This window comes from Macrosteles quadrilineatus, unplaced genomic scaffold (genome assembly GCF_028750875.1).
Source record: "Macrosteles quadrilineatus isolate MER2022 unplaced genomic scaffold, UCM_ALF_1.0 Scaffold_2__2_contigs__length_208266976, whole genome shotgun sequence".
Lineage (NCBI taxonomy): Eukaryota > Metazoa > Arthropoda > Insecta > Hemiptera > Cicadellidae > Macrosteles > Macrosteles quadrilineatus.
Window position 1 is genome coordinate 1,220,136 of NW_026542595.1, and position 20,540 is coordinate 1,240,675.

At 34.7% G+C, this 20,540-nt stretch overlaps 1 protein-coding gene across 1 annotated transcript in view; it reads right to left on the reverse strand.

Moving 5' to 3' along the window:
- Positions 1 to 20,540, reverse strand: part of LOC128984820 (ribosomal protein S6 kinase beta-2-like) — a 138,179-nt gene that overhangs the window by 20,846 nt on the left and 96,793 nt on the right. Inside the window, exons 5-6 of the mRNA XM_054404188.1 lie at positions 9,918 to 10,051; positions 5,047 to 5,109 (exon numbers count right to left, since the gene is read on the reverse strand). Coding sequence (XP_054260163.1) covers positions 5,047 to 5,109; positions 9,918 to 10,051 — 197 coding nt within the window. The remainder of the gene's footprint in view (positions 1 to 5,046; positions 5,110 to 9,917; positions 10,052 to 20,540) is intronic.

Below are 20,540 nucleotides of genomic sequence, written 5' to 3' on the forward strand. Positions count from 1 at the left end.
TAACATAGATCGATTGTTATTAATCATAGAATTATTTATAGATTTACAAACTTCAAAAAGTGCATCAGAGATGTTTTTATCTTTTCTGAACCCAAATTGTGAATTAGATAGTATATTGTTACTTTGAAGGTACTCCGCTAGCTGTTCCTTAACAATATGCTCCAAACCCTTGGAAAATAACGCTTAACAATGAGATTGGCCTAAAATTGTTATTATCTTTTGGATCACCTGACTTGAATAAAGGAATAACTTTTGCTGTTTTAAATTGAGCCGGGAATATACCAGTCAGTAGAGATAAATTGATTAGGTGTAGCAGCGGAATGTAAATTATGAGTGCGTTTTGTTTGAGTAAATCAGCCGAGACCTTGTCCAGACCGGGAGCTGAGCCACCACGCAGCCCAGAGATATGACGTAGTACGTCTTGTGCAGAAACAGTTTTCAATGTAAAAGTAGAGTCCAGTCTGTAGTCAGAGTCAACAACCACCGGGGTCCCGCCCGCATCTATCTGATTTGATAAATTTTCTCTAACAGAAGCAAAGAAGTTGTTAAAATCATTTGCAATCACATGTTTTGTGGCTTGCGTATGATCAGACATGTTAGGAATGAACTTTTCAATTTTGGAAATGAGTTTTTATTACATGATCTGCCAGCAAGATCATTGATCAGTCCCCAAAATAATTTGGGATTTTGACTGTACTGGTTGAGTCTTTCCCTGTAAAAATCTCTTTTTAACCGACTTCCCCACTACCAACAAAAGGAGGAGGTTCTCAATTTGTTTGTGGCGATGTTTTTTTTTTTCTATGTATGTTCACCAATTTCTCTGTGATTCTTTTACTGATCAGTGTGGTTCCACCACCAAAATAACCAGGAGAGTTTCTATTTGGTACCTTATATATTATATTTAAGTATAATATTTGTTTAAGTGAAAAATTCTGAAAACCTTAAATATTCAACATTTGCTTTGTTTACATTTGTGCAGATTGTTTACATTTGTGAAGAGAAGGCAATAAATAATATAAAGATTCCTACAGCTGTTAGTTGAAACCATTTAAATGAAGCTACAGACAATTCTTCATGAAACAGTTGCTTCATATTGATCAATAAACTATTTCTTGCCATGGAGCCTAAATGAATTACATTAAGAAAAATGCATTTTGTTTTGGTTACTATAAAAAATGTATTTTAACGTTTGACCTGATTTGTGTATACAGTAATTCTGTTTTTAGTATTGAATATTCTGACTTACAAAAACATATATGTTTCAGTGAATAGCTGTATGATATTGACAAATAAAGGTGTATTGTGAAAACCAAAGCATTTGTAAAACAGGTCTAAATATAAATCAAATGCAATTATTCCTTACACAACCTAAGAAGTGTGACAGTGCATAATCGTCAATTGTCTTAAAAGTGTTAGATATTTTAATTACTAAACATGCATTTGTAGATGTGGAATGTTTATTGATATTCTCTACCCAGTTACCATATCATATCAATACTATTATGCCTGCTTCGGAAAGTCCTAGAGGAAGATGATTTGCAATTTCGACTAGGCTATATCTTGGTCAAACAAAACCACCTACATGGCTTGCACCACTTTTAGCTGAACCAATCTTTCATATACATATTTCATTTGCAGATGTGGAATGTTTATTAATATTCTCTACCCAGTTACTATAACATATCAATACTATTATGCCTGCTTCGGAAAGTCCTAGAGGAAGATGATTTGCAATTTCGACTAGGCTATATCTTGATCAAACAAAACCACCTACATGGCTTGCACCACTTTTAGCTGAACCAATCTTTCATATAATATTTTCCAAAGGTACTATACGAAAGGTACTATGGTGTTAACGACCAATTTTCCACTTTTGAGAGATTTTTTAGTGCTAGTAGCTGAGGAATAACTTTCATATGGTTCCAAAAGGCTTGAGACGTTACTGTATTTCTTTTTATAATGTAGAAGTACACCGATTGCAGGAAACGATGATGTCTGACATTTCAATGTATCTAGAAAAGACAATTAGTTTTTCATTAGGCCTAATGTAATGGACAACTCTTTCTTTCTTATCTAAAGATGTTTATTTTCATACCCATTGATTATGTAACCTGAACAGGTGACTCAAGCAGTTTTAAAATAATGATTGTTCTGTGGAACTTTTCATTGTTTCAAACAGTTTTGCTTATAAAAAATCCTCAAGTAATTAATATATAAAAAATTATACAGTCACTAAAAATCATGAAATAATTTATTTTTGTAAAAAAAATACAACCGACTTCAAACGCTCTAAAAAGGATGAAATAATTTCAATAAAGTAAACTTTTTTATTAGGCAAGCTCACGTATTTCAAGTCGGCGTGGCTCAAACTGCAAATATGATTGAAATCAAATATTGTGTGTGTATTTTGAAAATAAATAAATTTTAGCTGGATAACATAAATAGATAAAGAACACTGAACTGTTTTGTTTATATATTAAAGAAAATATTTTCTTGTATTTTTTGTTTACTTCAGAATAAATTCATTATGAAAATAACACACACAAATGTTCTATATGAATAGGAAAATAATTTAGTTTGATATTATGATAGGGAAAGAAGCTAGTTTAGTATTAAAACGTTACTTTTCAATGTTAGAAACATTTAAATGCGTTATAATATTTTTAAAGATACTCGTTAATACCACTATAATGCCGATCTCTGATTACGGTAATAAAATAACACTTAACGCATAACTATGAAAAATACATGCAGATTAACACCTTTAGTTATAGATAGTCACCTGCAATATGGACACCCTCTTTCAATTTTGTATCAAAACTCATCATAGAGCCGCGCCGACTTAAAATACGTGAGCTTGCCTAATACAAAAGTTTACTTTATTGAAATTATTTCATCCTTTTTAGAGCGTTTGAAGTCGGTTGTATTTTTTTTACAAAAATAAATTATGGCTCTCTTTAATAGACTGCTCAGGTTTTGTCTGTAATTCCGGTAATAAATTTGTAGATTGTCATTAAATGGTTGACGGAGTGCAGCTTTACTTAATTTGTCTCTAGTACGTATTGATTTGACCAAACTGTCTGTAATCCACGGTTTAATTCTCTTACGTCTAGACAATCTTGTAGTTATTGGTTTTTTTGAATTTTTTATAGAAAATTCAAGGTTTTTGTAAAAGAGTTCGGAGCACAGATTGACATCTAGACAGTTTAGGACAGGTCCCCAGTCGGTCTGAGAGAGATTTTGAGTGAGAAGGGTGTGATCAAGGTAAGTTTGAGAAGGTCCGGTTGCAGTGAGTGTGTCTGCGTGAGTGTATGCAGTGTCGTGTATAGTGAGGGCGGTGGCATAGTGTCAGTGAGGCTAGTGTGCAGTACAGCAGCGCGCACAGCAGTCATGTCACAGTAACGTACAAATATGTGATCAATGCAGGAGGCAGTGTCCTGTGTAACTCTAGTCGGTCTGTCCACACACTGTACAAGGCCGGAGCCAAGTAAACTGTTTAAGTAGAGGTCAATTAGTATATCCTTGTTAAAAAGGTTTATTCATGTCACCCATAAAAATGCACATTTTGTTTCTATCTATGTTCTGATAGTAAGTCTCAAGTTCACTAGTGAATTGTACTGGATTGCTGTCGAATGTTCTGTAAAGTGCAAGTAAATTGAAGTTCTTGTTACAGTACACAAAGTCCAGTGATAACCCCTGAACGTCCCCCAGGGTGATTTGTCGTGTTGTATACCATCATTGCGGTTACGTTGAGTGGTAGTCATGTGAGTGTCAAACCCGTCGATGTTCGCCCCCACCTCTCCCCTGCCAAGCCAGCACTCAGAAAAAATTATAACGTCTAGACTGGTATTAAAGGAATCTAAGTTAACTAAAAACTCATCAAATTTTTTGGAAAAGCTTCTAATGTTATTGTGAAATATTTTCAGGCTCTTTAAATGAGAATTAAAAAAGTTAATGTATTGATCTGTGGAATGTAGCTCAAGACAATGGAAGTCGCCGTCGCCGTCATCATCACAGTTATTAAAAAATTGCATCGGCCAAGCCCCAGTCACCTGCCCAGTCAACCGTTGAGCCAACTATAACACTATACCAACTAAAAACTAGCATGAGAACTAAAATATTAAGTTGCTGTTTCAAAATAAAGTAGCCTTGTTAAAAACAAAAACCTTCACTGTAATAAAATTGTACAAGTACAATGATAGATAACTTCAAAATTGAAAATGTAGGAGAAAAAATTGATTAAAAGGAGCAAAATTTATTTCATATGGTTTAAGGGGGTGTGACTTGTAGTTTTCTTAAAAGTTCATGGGTACTTTGGGATTTGTAAATGGATTATTAAACTTTAGTTCCTACCTAAAGTAACTATTTTATATTCGGCCTTTATTTATTTATGTAAGCCACATTTAAAATATTAGCCCTTGTTTCTCACTTTCTCAAATTCGTAGAAGTATTTAATATTTTTATAGATTTTTAGTAAAAACAAACTCATGATAAACTGATATTTTAATGTTTAAATGTTATATTGCCATCTTAATGTTAAATAAATTGTAGCTTTTAAAACATTGCGACCATTAACGCACATTGTAGACCTACTTTTTAAACTCATCAGACATATTTCATAAACAGTTGGAAATATAACAGAAATATATTCAGAGTGAAATATAGCGGATGGTACAAACATAAGTCCCATAGACGTGAGGTTTGTGGGCCAGGCCGCTGGCTGGTCGGTGAACGCTGCGGTGCAATGCTACTGCTATCATACTCTGTGGGAAACGGGGAATTTCCGGTACCTGCACTGCACGAATTGGCAACACGGCGGGCCTCAAACGCCAAAACAGCGACTGCTCGTACTCAAACCAGGCTCTCGCGACTTCCCTATCTTGTGGGGTATCTGTGTCTATACTCCTTTTATCTATGATTTGACACATATAGTTGTATAATGAACTTGAGCCTTCTGTTGATACCTAAACATAGTAAAAGATGTTTTATACATTGATTCAATTTGTAAATATCATTAGTAGAATTAAAACTTTGATGATGACTTACCGATAAATGATTCCTTGAGTGTGTAAGTGTTCTAACGCCAATATTATTTCTGATAAGTAGAAGCTGGAAAAAAAAACAGTTGTTAATTAGAAACTTAAAGTGTCAAAAGAATGAAAGATCTAGGAATGTAATTAAAAAGTATAGACACTAAACTTAAACTAACTTATGATCATTGAATTACCAACTAAATAACAGCATATTAACATTAACCTACATGTAATGGTCAAGCCTGCTGAAAAACAATCTAAAATAACAAAATAACTGAAATTTTGGCCTGGCCCATATGTTGTATATTTTTGTAGAAATTATAATACGAGGGCTATTCAGAAAGTAAGGAACGTTTCTTTCTGATGCTGCTAAGCGCGCGCCGTTCTCGTACATTTTGGTGCGTGTGCACTTGTTAACTCGGTCGGCGCCCAGCCATGACAACAGGAACATCTTCGTGCGGCCTGTTTTTTTGTTGCAATTTTAACTGAAGATGTGCGCTGCGATTGAAAATCCCACCAGTTGTGAGGTGCAGTCAGTGATACGGTTTTTGTTGACAAAAAACTTAAAACCGATAGACATTTATCGCCAAGTGTGTGAAGTTTACAGAAACAACGTAATGAATGAAAGTTCTGTGTGAAAATGGTACATTCAGTTTTAAAATGGCCGAACTGACGAAGCGAAGAGCGGACCCCCGCAGGGCTAGAGATATACAAGGGCTAGGCCACGCGAGCTCAGAAAGTGATGCCAGGTGGCTCCCCACCACTCCGCCGCTGTGACGTCACGGCGATACCTCGGGCTCCCGGCACCGTATATCTTTGCCTGTGTGAGCTCTGGTATTACCACACATTTGGCGTTTATTAAGCTCTATGTTGGACATTTTTTATTAGGTATTAATGTATTTTATAAAAGTAATTGACTTTCAAATAGGATTACGTATAATATCAATTTTAATAAGTAAAAAATTAACTTTAGTAGATATTTAAGGATGGGAGTGGAATGTAAAGCGATGGCTAAGATTACTGTAGTTATTGATCCAATGCATTAAAGTTACTGTGTAATATCTGTGTTCGTATTGCTCGAATGTATCTTAATGTATGGATTATTAATTGTATTTATTTATTACTTATTCATACCTTTTAGGATTCATTGAGGTTATATAAAATACATTGAGGTTGTATAAAAATACATTACCTATACTTAGTATTTTGTAACTTTTACATTAAGGAAAATAATTTCAATTAATCAATTACATTTTATTATAGGCCCTACATATTTCAATACATTAAAATAAAAATAGCATATAGTTGCAAAAATACATTAAGTTGCCTGACTAACTAACCTCAATCTCTGTTGACCAATAACTAAAAAGTCGAGTTTTGGTGTGATTTTACTTTATCAGTTTACATCGTGATTATACGTTGTAAATGTTTAGTTACGATATTATTTATTGTGCCTCGAGTGTAATGTGACATTGCTTTTAGAAACTTGAGACACTATTTTTTAGCCAGTTTTTGTGAACTTCATTGACTGTTTACCAACAACGAATATCGCGGGTTTGACTTTATCACTTTAATAGTATTTATTAGTTGTAAAAATTGTACTTATTTAGTTTATAAACTGTTTTATGTGGATATACTTACTTAATTTGAGGTCTGGGACATTACATTTAGCCCGTTTTTGAAACATTTCGTCATAATTAACAAACGATTTAATCGCCAAATAAAAAAGGCACAGCAGCATTTTATAGAAAAAAACTATAAAATATTTATTTTTGTATATTTGCCTTTATAACTATGTATATTCAAGTAGGGGAATAAGTTTACTTTCATTTTATATAGTTGGTTTGGGGTTTTAAAATAATATATACGTGTGAAAAACAAAATGTTTTTCTAGACAAATATAAACATTTATTAAAAGTCATAAACATCTATTGAAATGATCAGTAGGCCTATACATAAACAATTCTTACTTCATTTGATCTCCAATATTATTGCCTAAAAATGTTTACTTTTACTTTATCTCTTGATTATACATTTATTTGGTTTTTATTTGAAATTTGTTGTGCAAAATCGTGAAACTTGTCATTTTATTGTTTTTGGGTCATAACTTTGTATAAATGGTAATTGGAATCTTTTTACATTTCCATGAAGGGAAATAAATTCCAAACAATTTGTATATCTTATGAAACATTTTTGGTTCATGCAGCAATTTTTCTACCTACTGACAATATTTCCTACAATATTTTTAATATTTATTTCGTTGCCATTTTCAAATTCTTCATTTCATTACGAACACTTCAAGTTGGAAATAATAAATACGGTTCATAGGTTTGATCTGTTGGTTTAGTTTATATGAATTTTCGAAAATATGACTGCAAAATCGCCAAAAATGCCTTGTCACTACAGAGTTTGCCCATTGCAAGTTGGAGTGTTAACGAAACCCGCTTTAAAAATCACACTATAAAACTACATTATTATAAACACATTTATTAATATGCGCGTGGATGCTGGGCGACATATGCACTGCCGTGCTAGGCTACCGTCGCGCCTCGCGCCGATGTATCTCCGCTACGTCACTGAGGAGGGGCAGGGGAGGGGAAGTAGGATCAGGCGGCGACCGCTAACATCAAAGGAGTGAGCCAGCCCTTGTATATCTCTAGCCCTGGGACCCCCGAGCATTGTGACTGATGAACTGGTCTCTAAAGTTGATGAAAATGTTCGCAACTGCCGATTCACGATAACGGAGCTTTGGCCTTGTTGTGTGACGATTTCAAATAACAAAGTCCGTGAAACTTGTGGGAAACAAAGCAAAAGTTCCGTTATAATGAATTTGAAGTTTTTGTAACCTTTTCATCAACTTCTTTTACGACTCTGTAGGGATTTGTTATATTATATTTTGTTCATTTAATCGCTGAACATTAATTTACTTTACAATAGCCCTTCTCAAACTTCAGTTTTATCGCTTTGGTTAGGATAGAATACTCATGTGTCCTACTCCTACACAGTCGGTCTAAAAGTTAGGCAAAATTTTCAAAACCACTTTAAAGAAGGTGAGAATGATATAGCTCCCCCTGAGCGTCTGCAGGACTTACTGAGCGCTTCTAGAGCTCTAAGCCTTTGATTAAATTTAATAAATTTAGTCTGTGCAAAAAAAAAAAAAAAACTGTTAACAGCTTCATATTGACCCCTTGATATTCTCGGCTCCATCTGTGCACTCCGGGGAAAAAAATTGAGTGTGGCTGATTCTAAGGGCAGGCCTAGCCTGTCTTTGTGAATACTTTGTGTTTATTCACCCCCTAGAATTTTACGTCACAAACAATCATATTCCTTGCAATGTGCACCTACTTAAGGTTTTTACCATCAGTTCTTACTGGAATGAATTCCTCCTTTTTAATTTTTAAAACTGTTTTTCTACATGGTTTTTAATGCTATTTTACTTTTAAAGTTGTAATTCTCATATTTATATTGTTTCTAAACAAAATTTTTTTATTCAACAAATGCAATCAAATCCATTTTAGCAAATTTCCCTATAAGGAAAGAAGCTATCACAGTCTGTTCTTGGTAATTCAAACATTTGATGGATCAAAACTTAAGCTCAGCCCGTAGAGAATCTCTTGATATTTAAGGGTTAGAACATACATTTTGATACAATCGCTATTTCAGAGTTAAGCAGGAGGCCTGATTTGGAACACACAGTAATTCAAAGTTTCATTTGCAGAAATCTCTATAATTTGAAGGGACAGGACTTTACATTCCACATCGATAAAACACAGTTTAGCTTTGGTGTTGGGTTGAGCAGTAAACGTCTGGTTGGCAGAGTTTGTTGTGTGGAACCATGACTGCCTTAACATAAATAAAAGTCTCTTTTGATTGTGGAAAAAAGAAGTGATCGCAACAATAGAAAATGGTAGAATAACATTTCAAATCCATTAGAGTATGTTTTCTATGATTTAAAAATATAAGAACTGAATTGATGGGACAAATGCATCTTTGGGAAGAAAAACAACCATGTAAGGGTAATATCCTAGACTAGAAGAGTGTTTATTTTCAGTTCATATCGGATACTTATCTTCATTTGTTAAACGTGAAACTTAAATTTTTTCTGCCTAACACTATGTCAAAGTTGGAGCTGCTTGACCGCATCATACAAAATTATAAAAGAAACCATACATATACATATTACTAAAATTAACTCTTTGTAATTCGAATGGTTAATTTAAATTTATCTGATTGACCAACCAATTTGAATAATTGGTGGCACGGAAAGATTTTTTTAAGGAGATTTAAGGGAAACATTGTGGGGTTTTGACGTTTTTCAAAAACTTTTTTTTCAAATGTCTACTCATAAAACATGGTAATGCCCATTTTTCATTACAGCCATTTTGTGGAGCTTTAGAAACAAACAATTTTGTATATTAAGTCATTGTTGTACTAAAAGATTATTTACAAAGTTTACGGAGAAAAAAAAAACCTGTAGCCTACATTTAAAATTCCCAAGTTAAAAAAAGAAAACTGTTATTTTACTAATTGTTTATGGATATATTTTGTTAAAATTTGTCAAATTTATTTACTTCATCCTATACTGTTGACGTTTTACCAAATACACCTTTTCCTTTACTGTAGCAACAAACCTAAGTACTTAATAAATCTTATGTTATTTAAATGGGGAATTTAACTTGTATATGGAAATATTCCAGTTGAAATTAAATCAGACAAATTGAAATTTGCTTAGTCTATAGGTTTGCTGCAACAGGGGTAACTTATACACAATAAAGAATATTCCAGTGTTCTCTACAGAGGGCATGCCTGTAAATTACCCTTTGAACATGTGACAAAAGTAAGACAATCAGTATACTCGGGACAAATTAGTTGGATTGCACTCACCATGCAGTGTCCTCAAGAAAGATTCCTTCCCTCTCTAGATGCATGAACAACTCACCCCCACTGAGGTATTCAAGTATGAGGTAAAGTTTGCCACCCGTTTGAAAAGCATACATCAGGTCCACAATAAACGGGTGCTGAAAAAATATTTAAAATTAGGATGGAGTATAGGTTTGAAATTCATTGTAGCCCCTAAACTGGACTTTTTATGCTAATATAGTCTAGTTGCCAACGTGTGGTAATATACAACAAAATTACCACGCAAGTAGGTCCTAAACTGTAATTAAGGTAATCATCATGCTTCAGTCAGAGAGAATAAAATAATGTAAATTCCTCATAGAAATACCCCTTAAATGCATAAGTAAAGGGCTTTGTGTAGCCAGGTTTGAAGTGCCCTGGATATGAAATTACTTAAGTGCCCCCCCCCCCCCCCCCAACGAGTTATTGATGATCAGCAGTTAAAACACAACTAATTTCAAACTGAATCATAATTAAATTAATTTCAATTCCTAAACAAAATTCAGTCAAATTACATAGTAGGTAGGCCTAATATCAGGGCCCCTTTAATGAATGGGCCCGCAAGACATTTGTTTTAGGATTGTTGGGTGCAAATGGAAGAGAAAGATTCCCTCAGAAGGTAGATGGAAAGATACGCAATCATCTCTCGGGCCCATTGCACATCACATGCAAACCCCGGATCTGGGACTGATATATGACATACTATGGTGTCTCTAAATACTATAGATGTGCAACTGACTCAGGTATACAAATGTTTGAGCACTTCTAGAGGTGCTAGGGAGTTGAAATTTGGCACGCTTGTAGGTCTAGGGCCCAAACCCCCAGGATAATTATGAAAAGTGACATTTTAAAATTTTAACCCCCCGAAATCTCGAATTTCCCCCCCATGTTATTCTTATGGGGAATAACATTAAAAGTGGCCAACTTTGGTGTGCTCATCTGAAGGTTTAGAAACGTGCTAGAGACTTTAAATTTGGTAGTTAAGTTAGGAAAGTTTGGTAGGAAAGTTTCTGACTTTGGATTGAACATCAGAACCATTTAAAAACAAGCTAGAGACTTAAAGTTTGTCTTAGTCCCAAACAGCCAAGGAAAAGAGTTAGCAAAATTTTTAAGAAATTTTCAGAATCAGAAATTAAATTTGATACAAAACACTCTTAGGCGTTTCCAAAAATTGCCCCCTTCACCCCCCAAAACGCTAAATAGTTCTAACTTCTGCAAATTGTTTATATTTGGGACACGTTTTTAATTATTTATATTTTTTCGGACATGTAAGTTATATGTACTTTTAACGCTCCAACCCTGATGGAAAACTCACGAAAGCGACATTTTAAAATTTCCACCCCCTCAAAACATTTGGAATGGTGGATTTACAAAATATTTCAAATGGCTACTACCTGTGCAATGGTCTACTGTCAATCATTCACAGACTTGTTAGGTACTTAAAGGCGAGTCATCTTTTTACAGACAGACTCAACAATTTGATTCAGAATCTTCAGAGATTTTTGAAATCTATATTAAAAATTATCAGTTTTTCTTTTCCGAGTCGGTTTGGCTCTTCTACCCCACCGATTTTCACAATTTTGGTATTAAATTAAAGGTATGCACGCACAGATTTGCCATCAAGCATCATCGTTCATTTATCTACTGTATTACTCGACCAACAAACATAATTTTTTTTTTATTCTTAAAGACTTTTTTAGTCTGTACGAAAAGTCACCCTACTATATCAGTCTGAGGCTTTACAATAGTCTACCAAATAGATTCAAAAATATTAGCTGCATAACTAAATTCAAAAATGACCTTGTCGCGATTGTGACAGGAATTATACAGGGTGACCATTAAGTCTTAGGACGACTTTATAACTTTTAAACGACAAACGATATCACAACCACATTTGGTATACCGTTTGGGGGACGGCCCGTTGGGGGTCAGAAGAAAATCTTTAATGACAGCCTATGTTGAGTTTTAACTGTATTGTTGTCACTATTTTATTAATTAGGCTAATTTTGAATAATAAGACAATAAAAAATATATAACAAAGAAAAGTCCAGGCACTTGTAGAAAACATTAAATTAAACTTTGTTTTTGTTGTAAATTTCCAAGTTTTCTTATAAATTGTAATGTTCTGATAGCATTGTTTAGAAGCAAGATCTCCTAAAATTGAAAGACATCTAGTTTACCATGTAATTTTGAATTTAACCTTGAATTAGTTTGATAAGGTTATTATAATATAGCCATTTTAGGAAAAATAGTTTTTTGCAGCAAAGCCTCAGTAACACAATTTATGATCACAGTTGTGGGAGTCGCTACAATTGCGGGATTTTCTCGGCCAACTACTGGTTTTTGACATCCTAGGCGTTAACATTTAGGCATGAGCCATCCCTTTAGCATAAGATATTTTTACAATTTTTCATCACTTTTGAAAGCACATTATTTGTATTTTTAAAACACATCTTATGTCAAACAAGAAGTTTGTATATATATATATTTTTGAACGTTGTGAGCTCGGACACAGTTGGACCGATTGCCACGAAACTTGGTACATACGTGTAGAATTTCATGGAATAGGTTTATACACCATCGATTTCATGATCCGTCCAATCGGCTCCGCCCCAGTGGCTGTGGAGTTTCCCCATGTTAACCTTATGTAAGTACTTATATTTAAATGGAATTAAAGAATTTTAACAGCTGTTTCAACTAAAAAATTTGATTCTGTGATGTTCAATAGCATTAAGAAGTTAATAGGTTTACCAACAGGGTGCAGCACTATTATTTTGTTTAAACTTTTTATTAGCTCGCTTTCTTGTCCGGTACAAATTTTGCAATCAATTTTATACTAAGTTCCCGATGAGCTATAGACTTGAAACTTGAAACATAGCTCACAAATGGATGACAATGCAATATTATATCATTTAATTTTCATATTTCCCTTGGGTTACGCCCCATGGGCTTGTTTTTATTAACTCGCTTTCTTGCAAATTTTGACACTTCCCGATTAGCTAGAGGCTTGAAACTTGAAACCTATTTCACAAATGGATGACAATGCAATATTATATAATTTAATTTTCATATTTCCCTTGGGCTACGCCCCATGGGTTTGTTTTTATTAGCTCGCTAGTCGCTTTCCTACAAATTTTGATATCAATTTTAAATGAAGTTCCCGATGAGCTAGAGACTTGAAATTTGAAACATAGCTCACAAATGGATGACAATGCAATATTATATCATTTAAATTTTCATATTTCCCTTGGGCTACGTCCCATGGGCTTCCAAATTTTCCATGTTTACATTTTGAAAGAATGTAAATATGTCAATTAATTTAAGTCAGCTGTAAATACTTAAATTTGACAGTTCGAAGAGCAGAGGTTAAGAGGTACAGGTTATGCTCCCAAGAGATTCTTTATACAAGCAAACATTTAAAAATAAAGTAATAGAATTTTGCGTCACAAAAGATAAACAATCTGATTGCAGATATAAAGGGGTTTGTTAATAATGTCATTTGTTATTTATTTAGTATTCAACAAAGTAAACAATAAATTAAATAGATTGATACCAGCTGTTACCCTAGGGCTTCACCCCGTTTGACTTCATAAGTATTAATAACATTATTGATTGGTTAGGTTGGTCTGAAATAAACAAAACAGAATACAGTAACACCAAACAAATAAGAACAGCTGAGGTATTTTAACATTAGGTATATGGAAAGTTCCCTTTAGAAAGGAATTACGACCTTAAAGGGAAATTTATGAAATAATGGATAGTTTTGCGCAAGGTTTCTCGTCATGACGAACATTTTAAGTATATGGTTTATGGGGGTGTGACTTATAGTTTTCTCAAAAGTTCATGGGTACTTTTGGCTTTATATATAGATATTTATACAGGGTGGCGCAGAGAAACGGGAAATTTTGAAGTCGTTGTTGGTACACCTGTATGTCTTGTAGGTATAAGAAACTAAAGCCATGACGCCAAGCAGTAATGGACATTTAGTTGATTTGGAACAGTGGAGTGGTGCGGAGCGTGCAGTCGCCGTGAGAGCGTACTACAAAAATGGTGACAGTGCAACAGCTGCAAATGTTTGGATGTCTATCATTTTCATTTAAATGGACATGCCAATAAGAAGAACATGCTTTACTGCGCTCAACAAAATCCCACTGAACTTCATCAACGTCCGTTACACAGTCCCAAAGTTACTGTATGGTATGCCATGTCATGTCTTGGTGTGATTGGACCTTACTTTTTTGAGGATGAAGATGGTTCCACTGTAACTGTCACAACGTTACATTCATATGCTGGAGTCATTTTTTTTCTCCACGGCTTCATGCTTTTCCAGATATTGAAATTCAGCAAATCTGGTTTCAACAACACCACACACAAAACCCTAACACACTGCTAATCTGTCAATGGCTGCATGGGGACGTTTGTTTGGGGGAGCGCATCATTTCAAGGAACGCTAACGTCCATTGGCCTCATAGTCTCCAGACCTCTCAGTGCGCGACCTCTTTTTATGTGGACATCTAATGAGCGTTGTGTACCTGACTAGGCCAAGAAATCTAATGGAGCTCAAGACTCAGATTGAAGAACACGTTTCCAACATCCCAGAGGACACATTGCGTCTAACAATGCTAAGTCTTCAAAATCGATTGAACGAATAGGCCCAAAAGACAGCCCTTAACTGATGTGATTTTTAAAATGTGATTTTTAACTTTTATTCCTATTTTAAACATTTCTTATGTATTTTCCACACTTGACCAATACATTTTCAGCATTAAAGATTTTTTTGTAAAACTTTCTTGGCATATTATGATTGTTTCAAAATTTCCCGTTTCTCTGCGCCACCCTGTAGTTAGTAGGTAGGCCACACATTCAATCTAATACATAATTATATGAAAAGAAACTCAAATAAACCTTAGATTTCCCACATGCCTTTGTCTTAATCTGATACGGATGCTTGAAATAGATTTAACATCCATAGTTTTGCGCAAGGTTTCTCGTCATGACGAACATTTTAAGTATATGGTTTATGGGGGTGTGACTTATAGTTTTCTCAAAAGTTCATGGGTACTTTTGGCTTTATATATAGACTAGCTGTACCCGCGGGCTTTGCCCCGTTTTACTTCATAAGTGAGCTCGTTCGAATGTCTCAATCACGTCCTGGTTAAAGTTTGTTCGCTACGCTCACTCACCTTTAGGTTGGAGCTCGTTCGCTGCGCTCACTTGCCTTGAGGTTAGCTCGTCCGCTACGCTAACTCGCCTCCAGGTTGAAGTTCGTTCGCTACGCTCACTCACCTTTTGGTTGCAAATTAGCTGTTGTCATAAATAAAAAAAAAATAGTGCTGCACCCTGTTGGTAATCCTTGTATCTTTAATGCTATTGCACATCATAGAACAGAACCAACTTGTTTAATTGAAACAGCTGTTAAGATTCATTTATTCCATTAAAATATGAGTACTCATAAGGTTAACATGGGAAACTCCAAAGCCACTGGGGCGGAGCCCGAGAGTCCGATCAGAATAAAAACAACTTAGTTTTCCTATTTAATGCCTAAAGAATCAGTGTACCAAATTTCAGCCTCCTAGGTAAATGGGAAGTGGGAGAATTAGTGATGAGTGAGTCAGTCAGTGAGGGCTTTGCCTTTTATATATATAGATATTTATAGTTAGTAGGTAGGCCACACATTCAATCTAATACATAATTATATGAAAAGAAACTCAAATAAACCTTAGATTTCCCACATGCCTTTGTCCTAATCTGATACGGATGCTTGAAATAGATTTAACATCCACACACATTAAAAACTAAAAAGTAGAAAATAATTTATAATTAACATTTTTTTTATACAAAACGTTTTTAAACACACTAAAAGTAGAAAATAATTTATAAATATGTGGAGAGTATAGATACTTGTAAGATTTAAAACGAAAAACGTTGGGTGCATGCAATTGATAATAATACATTAGTTCAATAGTTGAAGGTAATTGTAAATTATCTATTCCATGCACCCCATGTTTTTCGTTTTAAATCTTACAAGTATCTATACTCTCCACATATTTATAAATTATTTTCTACTTTTTAGTGTGTTTAAAAACGTTAGTATAAAATTTTTTTTAATTATAATTTTTTTTAAATTATGATAACAGCTAATTTGTACAAAGCAGAAACAAAAAGCTGTGATACATGGAATGGATGGATTTTTTGTAGTTCTGTTTATGTAGCCAGTTAATACTAATAGTAAATGAATAAAAGTCTATCTACATCTACAGCAGATCTAGGGAACATAATAATTGTTCTATTTAGCGTTCTCAAGCTGCTTGCCATTATTTTCAAGGAACCAAAATTGTCTCTTCCGCATCTGGACCCCGTTGCAAGGCACGGATATAGCGGATAGTATAATAATAAAATAATGATCATAAATAATTAAATAATAATACATAACTAGGAGTACTCTCCGAAGTCGCGCATGAGAATGAACGAAGACAATTCCATGTATAATAATATAATCTGTCTTTGGCCCCTCACCCTGCCCCTGCGGCGCTGTGCTCTTTTATTTTAGAAATAATTCTAATGTCGCATTTATCTAGCAAAAAATCAAATATAAATAGCATAAGCTCTACTTTTATCCATCATAAATTATAACGTCAGTGGTGTTTGTTATGATTTTAACCTAGACCAACAACAATTAAATTCAGTTCGGATGAAGAACGGATGAAACTCAGCCAATGGACACAAGAATATCAATAGGAAAGAACTACCCTGAATTTGGCAGTGACAAATTTTAGTGAGTTTAATATTGAACTCTCAGTAAACTATGTGCCAACCGAGCTTATGCATAGTTCACCAAGTATTGAACACTAATAGGCCAATAAGTTGGAACCTACTGCTTCAAAGCATTAGGTTTTTCCTATCTAAGGAGAGTTTTTCCTATGTACGTAAGTAACAGATTGTTTTGTTTTGACAGTAGTTTTGTGCATGGTTTGTTTTTGGTTTTGTTTGTTGTGTGATTTTTGCATTTTAGTTTTAATTTTTATGATAATTGTATATTTTTACCGTATTTGTTCTGACGATGCCTATTGCATTTCATGCCTAATGGAAAATAAAGCATTTCATTTCATTTCATTTCAAAGAGCTTATAATAATACTTTTAGAGGCCCATAACAAAGTAGGACTATGCTTAGATAGCCAAGAAAAGAAGATCAAGACGTACGAGCAGACATAAAATTGGGCTCACAAGTCTTCATTGATTGTACCAAGGCAGTAGAAGAATGGCGAGACAGATAGGATGAGGTAGATAATCTTTACTTAAACAATATAGCCTAAACAGTATAAGCTTTTAAAGGAAGTGCTGTATCTTGTGAAGTGTTTGTGTCAAGTGTGTCTGTTGACAAAAATTGCCTAGACGGCCGTGTTCCCTAGCCTATGTTTGGCATGTCAAGTGTTTTGTTAAAATCTCTTTCTAATGTCATAGTAGGCCTACTTTGTTTATTTGTTCATACAACAATCTGTGCTTAGTGTGTTTTTCACTGACGAAGAGTGTAGGTCTTGCTAGCAAGTTCAAACTAACAAAGGTAAGCCTTAATAAGCCTACCTAGACCTAAAAAGGTAATGTATAACTTTCTTCTAGCTACTAGACCTGTGTCCTTAGTAGACCTACTTAGGTTAAGTTACCCATTTTCGCGGGAAGACAGTTTCGCAGAGAACCCAGCCTACGATATTTTATAAGATGAAATATTTGTTTGATATAGCCTATAAGTTTAGGCTATAACATATCGTAATCAGTTCATTTCTAGGTGATACAAATTACCTTAATCTATTTATCATGTAGGCCTAGGTCTATTTCAATATTGAACAGGTTATGCCTAAGAAATTTTTTAAGGATAAGCTTTACAATGTGTAGCTTACTTTTTAGTTTATGATAGGCCTAATAACAAAGGTAGCATTTCGAAAAAAACAACATCAATCTTTTGTGTATGATTTGTTAAAGAGATTAATTTAAAAAGACATTGGCTATGGTAAGTTAGCTTTGATCTTTTTCATGAGTTTATAAAAAGGTACCTAACTTAATGGGTACATTTCTGCAGGGAACCGACGATACTTATTTTTTCGGATGAATAACTATAAATCGGTTCAATAATAACTTAACTATAGTATCTAATTTGAGTTAATCTCAAGATACCATATGATATAAATAAAAAATACCCCCGTCGCAGCAAACCTGCATACTAAGCGAATTTCCATTTACCCGGCTTGATTTCTACTAAAATATTCCCTATAAATTTTCAGATTTATTTCCTATTTAAATAATATTAATTTTAGTGAGTAGTTAGGTTTGCTGCTACGGGGAAGATGTTGAGGTGTGTTTTTTCAATTGAAATATTGATAGCTTAGTATAAAATAAACCAAATTGCCAAATTTGATTAAAATATATCCATAAACAAGCAAACTAGAACAGTTTATTTATTCTCCATAAGAATAACATGGGAATTTTAAATTTACAATTTTTTAAATTTTCTCCGTAGTCAATGAACATTCAAAAACACTACAATATACTAAATTATTTGTTTTTTTAAGCTCTTCAAAATGGTCTAGAGAGAAATTTAGAAATTTAATGTTTTTAGAGTCAAAAATGAGAAAAACCCATTTTTACCCCATAAAACCCCCCATAAACCCCTGATCCCATGGTCCGATTACGCTGGTTCGCGAACTCGTTCGAATAAATGTAGGTTTACACGTTTGTACCAAATTTCATCAAAATCGGATCAATTTTGCTCGAGTTATTGCGCTAACGGACACATATATAAATATATATATATATATATAAATATATATATATATATAAATATATATAAATATATATATATATATAAATATATATATATATATATATATATAAATATATATATATATATAATATATGAATTTGAACGGATGGTGTTTTTGGCCTCTGGGGACCTCAAAATGAAAAAGTAAATTGGTCCCGGGTCTAGGTCTTACCATGAGACCTACGGTAATAGCTTATTCCCTATATGGGAAATTCGCTAAAATATCAAAAACATTAACGAAGCATTTTATTTTTTTATCCTCAGTTGTTTTGTTATTAATCTAATCTAATCTAATCTAACAGGGGCAGGTCGAGACCTTAAAGCACTTCATCCGAAATCGAATTATTGCGCACCCCAGATACTTAATTGCTTTCTTGTTGACCTACAAGTTGAGGCGCCCAATGAATGCCTGTAGCTTCCCAATTAGTTCATCCTCAGGAAGAAATCTACCTCTAGCCATATTTCCAAGAGTTATCGATCTAGCGTCAGAGAGCTCATTACAATCAAAGAGTAAGTGATCAGCTGTCTCTTCTGACCTATCACAGTACCTACAGATCGGTTCACCATCATATAAGCCCATCCGTTGTAAATGTTTCCTGAATCTTCCATGACCAGTTATCAGTTCAACAATTAATTTAATTCTTCGTCTGTCTAGTCTCAAGAGGTCACAGGCAACCTTTTTGGAAGGCCTAAACAGAGTAAGCTTGCTGACCCTAAGAAGGGGAACATCGACCCAGCGTTTGCGATGCTTTTCCTTGGCCCATGACGCAATCGCAGAACATACACTGTTTCGTGAGATGCCACAGAAGGGTTGCGGGCCTAACAATGATGTCGCAGAGGCAGTATTTGCCAATCTGTCTGCAGCTTCATTTCCTTTAATGCCTGAGTGTCCTGGTACCCAGCAAAGCGTAAGGTCATTTCTCCTACCCAACTCAGACACAGAAGCAAGACAATCCCACACGAGCCTGGAGTTGAATACGTAAGAGTTTAATGCTTTTAAGGTCGCTTGACTATCAGTAAAGATATTGATTGTTTTGTCTCTGATATCTTTGTTAAGATGTTCTTGAGCACAAACTAGAATGGCAGTGACCTCCGCTTGAAAGACAGTTGGGTACACCCCCATTGGAAGACAAATGCCAGTGCCTCCATTCATCCAATGCACACCTGCTCCAGTGCCCCCATTTTTGATCTTAGAACCATCAGTATAGCATTCTAAGTCACCTGTGGGTATGGGTCCTTTTCCGCCAGACCAATCCTTCCTATCTGGTATTAGTACTTTGAAAGGCTTTCCAAAGGAGTATTTTTTGGACATGTGATCTGAAGGTAAGTCCAATTCATCATTATGTACCACCTGACAATTTTAGAGTGCCCTTTATTGTTCCCTGAGGCTATCCATAAGTTTTCGCATCTAAGGCGTTGGGCTGTTTTACTTGCTACCACCTTAATATAAATGTCAATAGGTAGCATGTCAAGCAGACAGTCAAGTGCCGCTCCAGGACAGCTACTTACTGCCCCAGTTATCATAATAAGAGCAAGCCTCTGAACTCCTGCTAAAGCTTTAACAGCTATAGTTGATTCCATCTTTGGCCACCACACAAGCGAACCATATGTAAGGGCGGGTCGAACAACAGATACATACAGCCAGTGCATAAGTTTAGGCTGTAACCCCCATGTGCCACTTACCATCCGCCTGCATGCCATAAGGGACCATTTGCCACGCTCAATGACTTTTTGAAGGTGTGGTCCCCAGTGAAGTGATCTGTCCAAAATTACACCAAGATACTTCACCTGA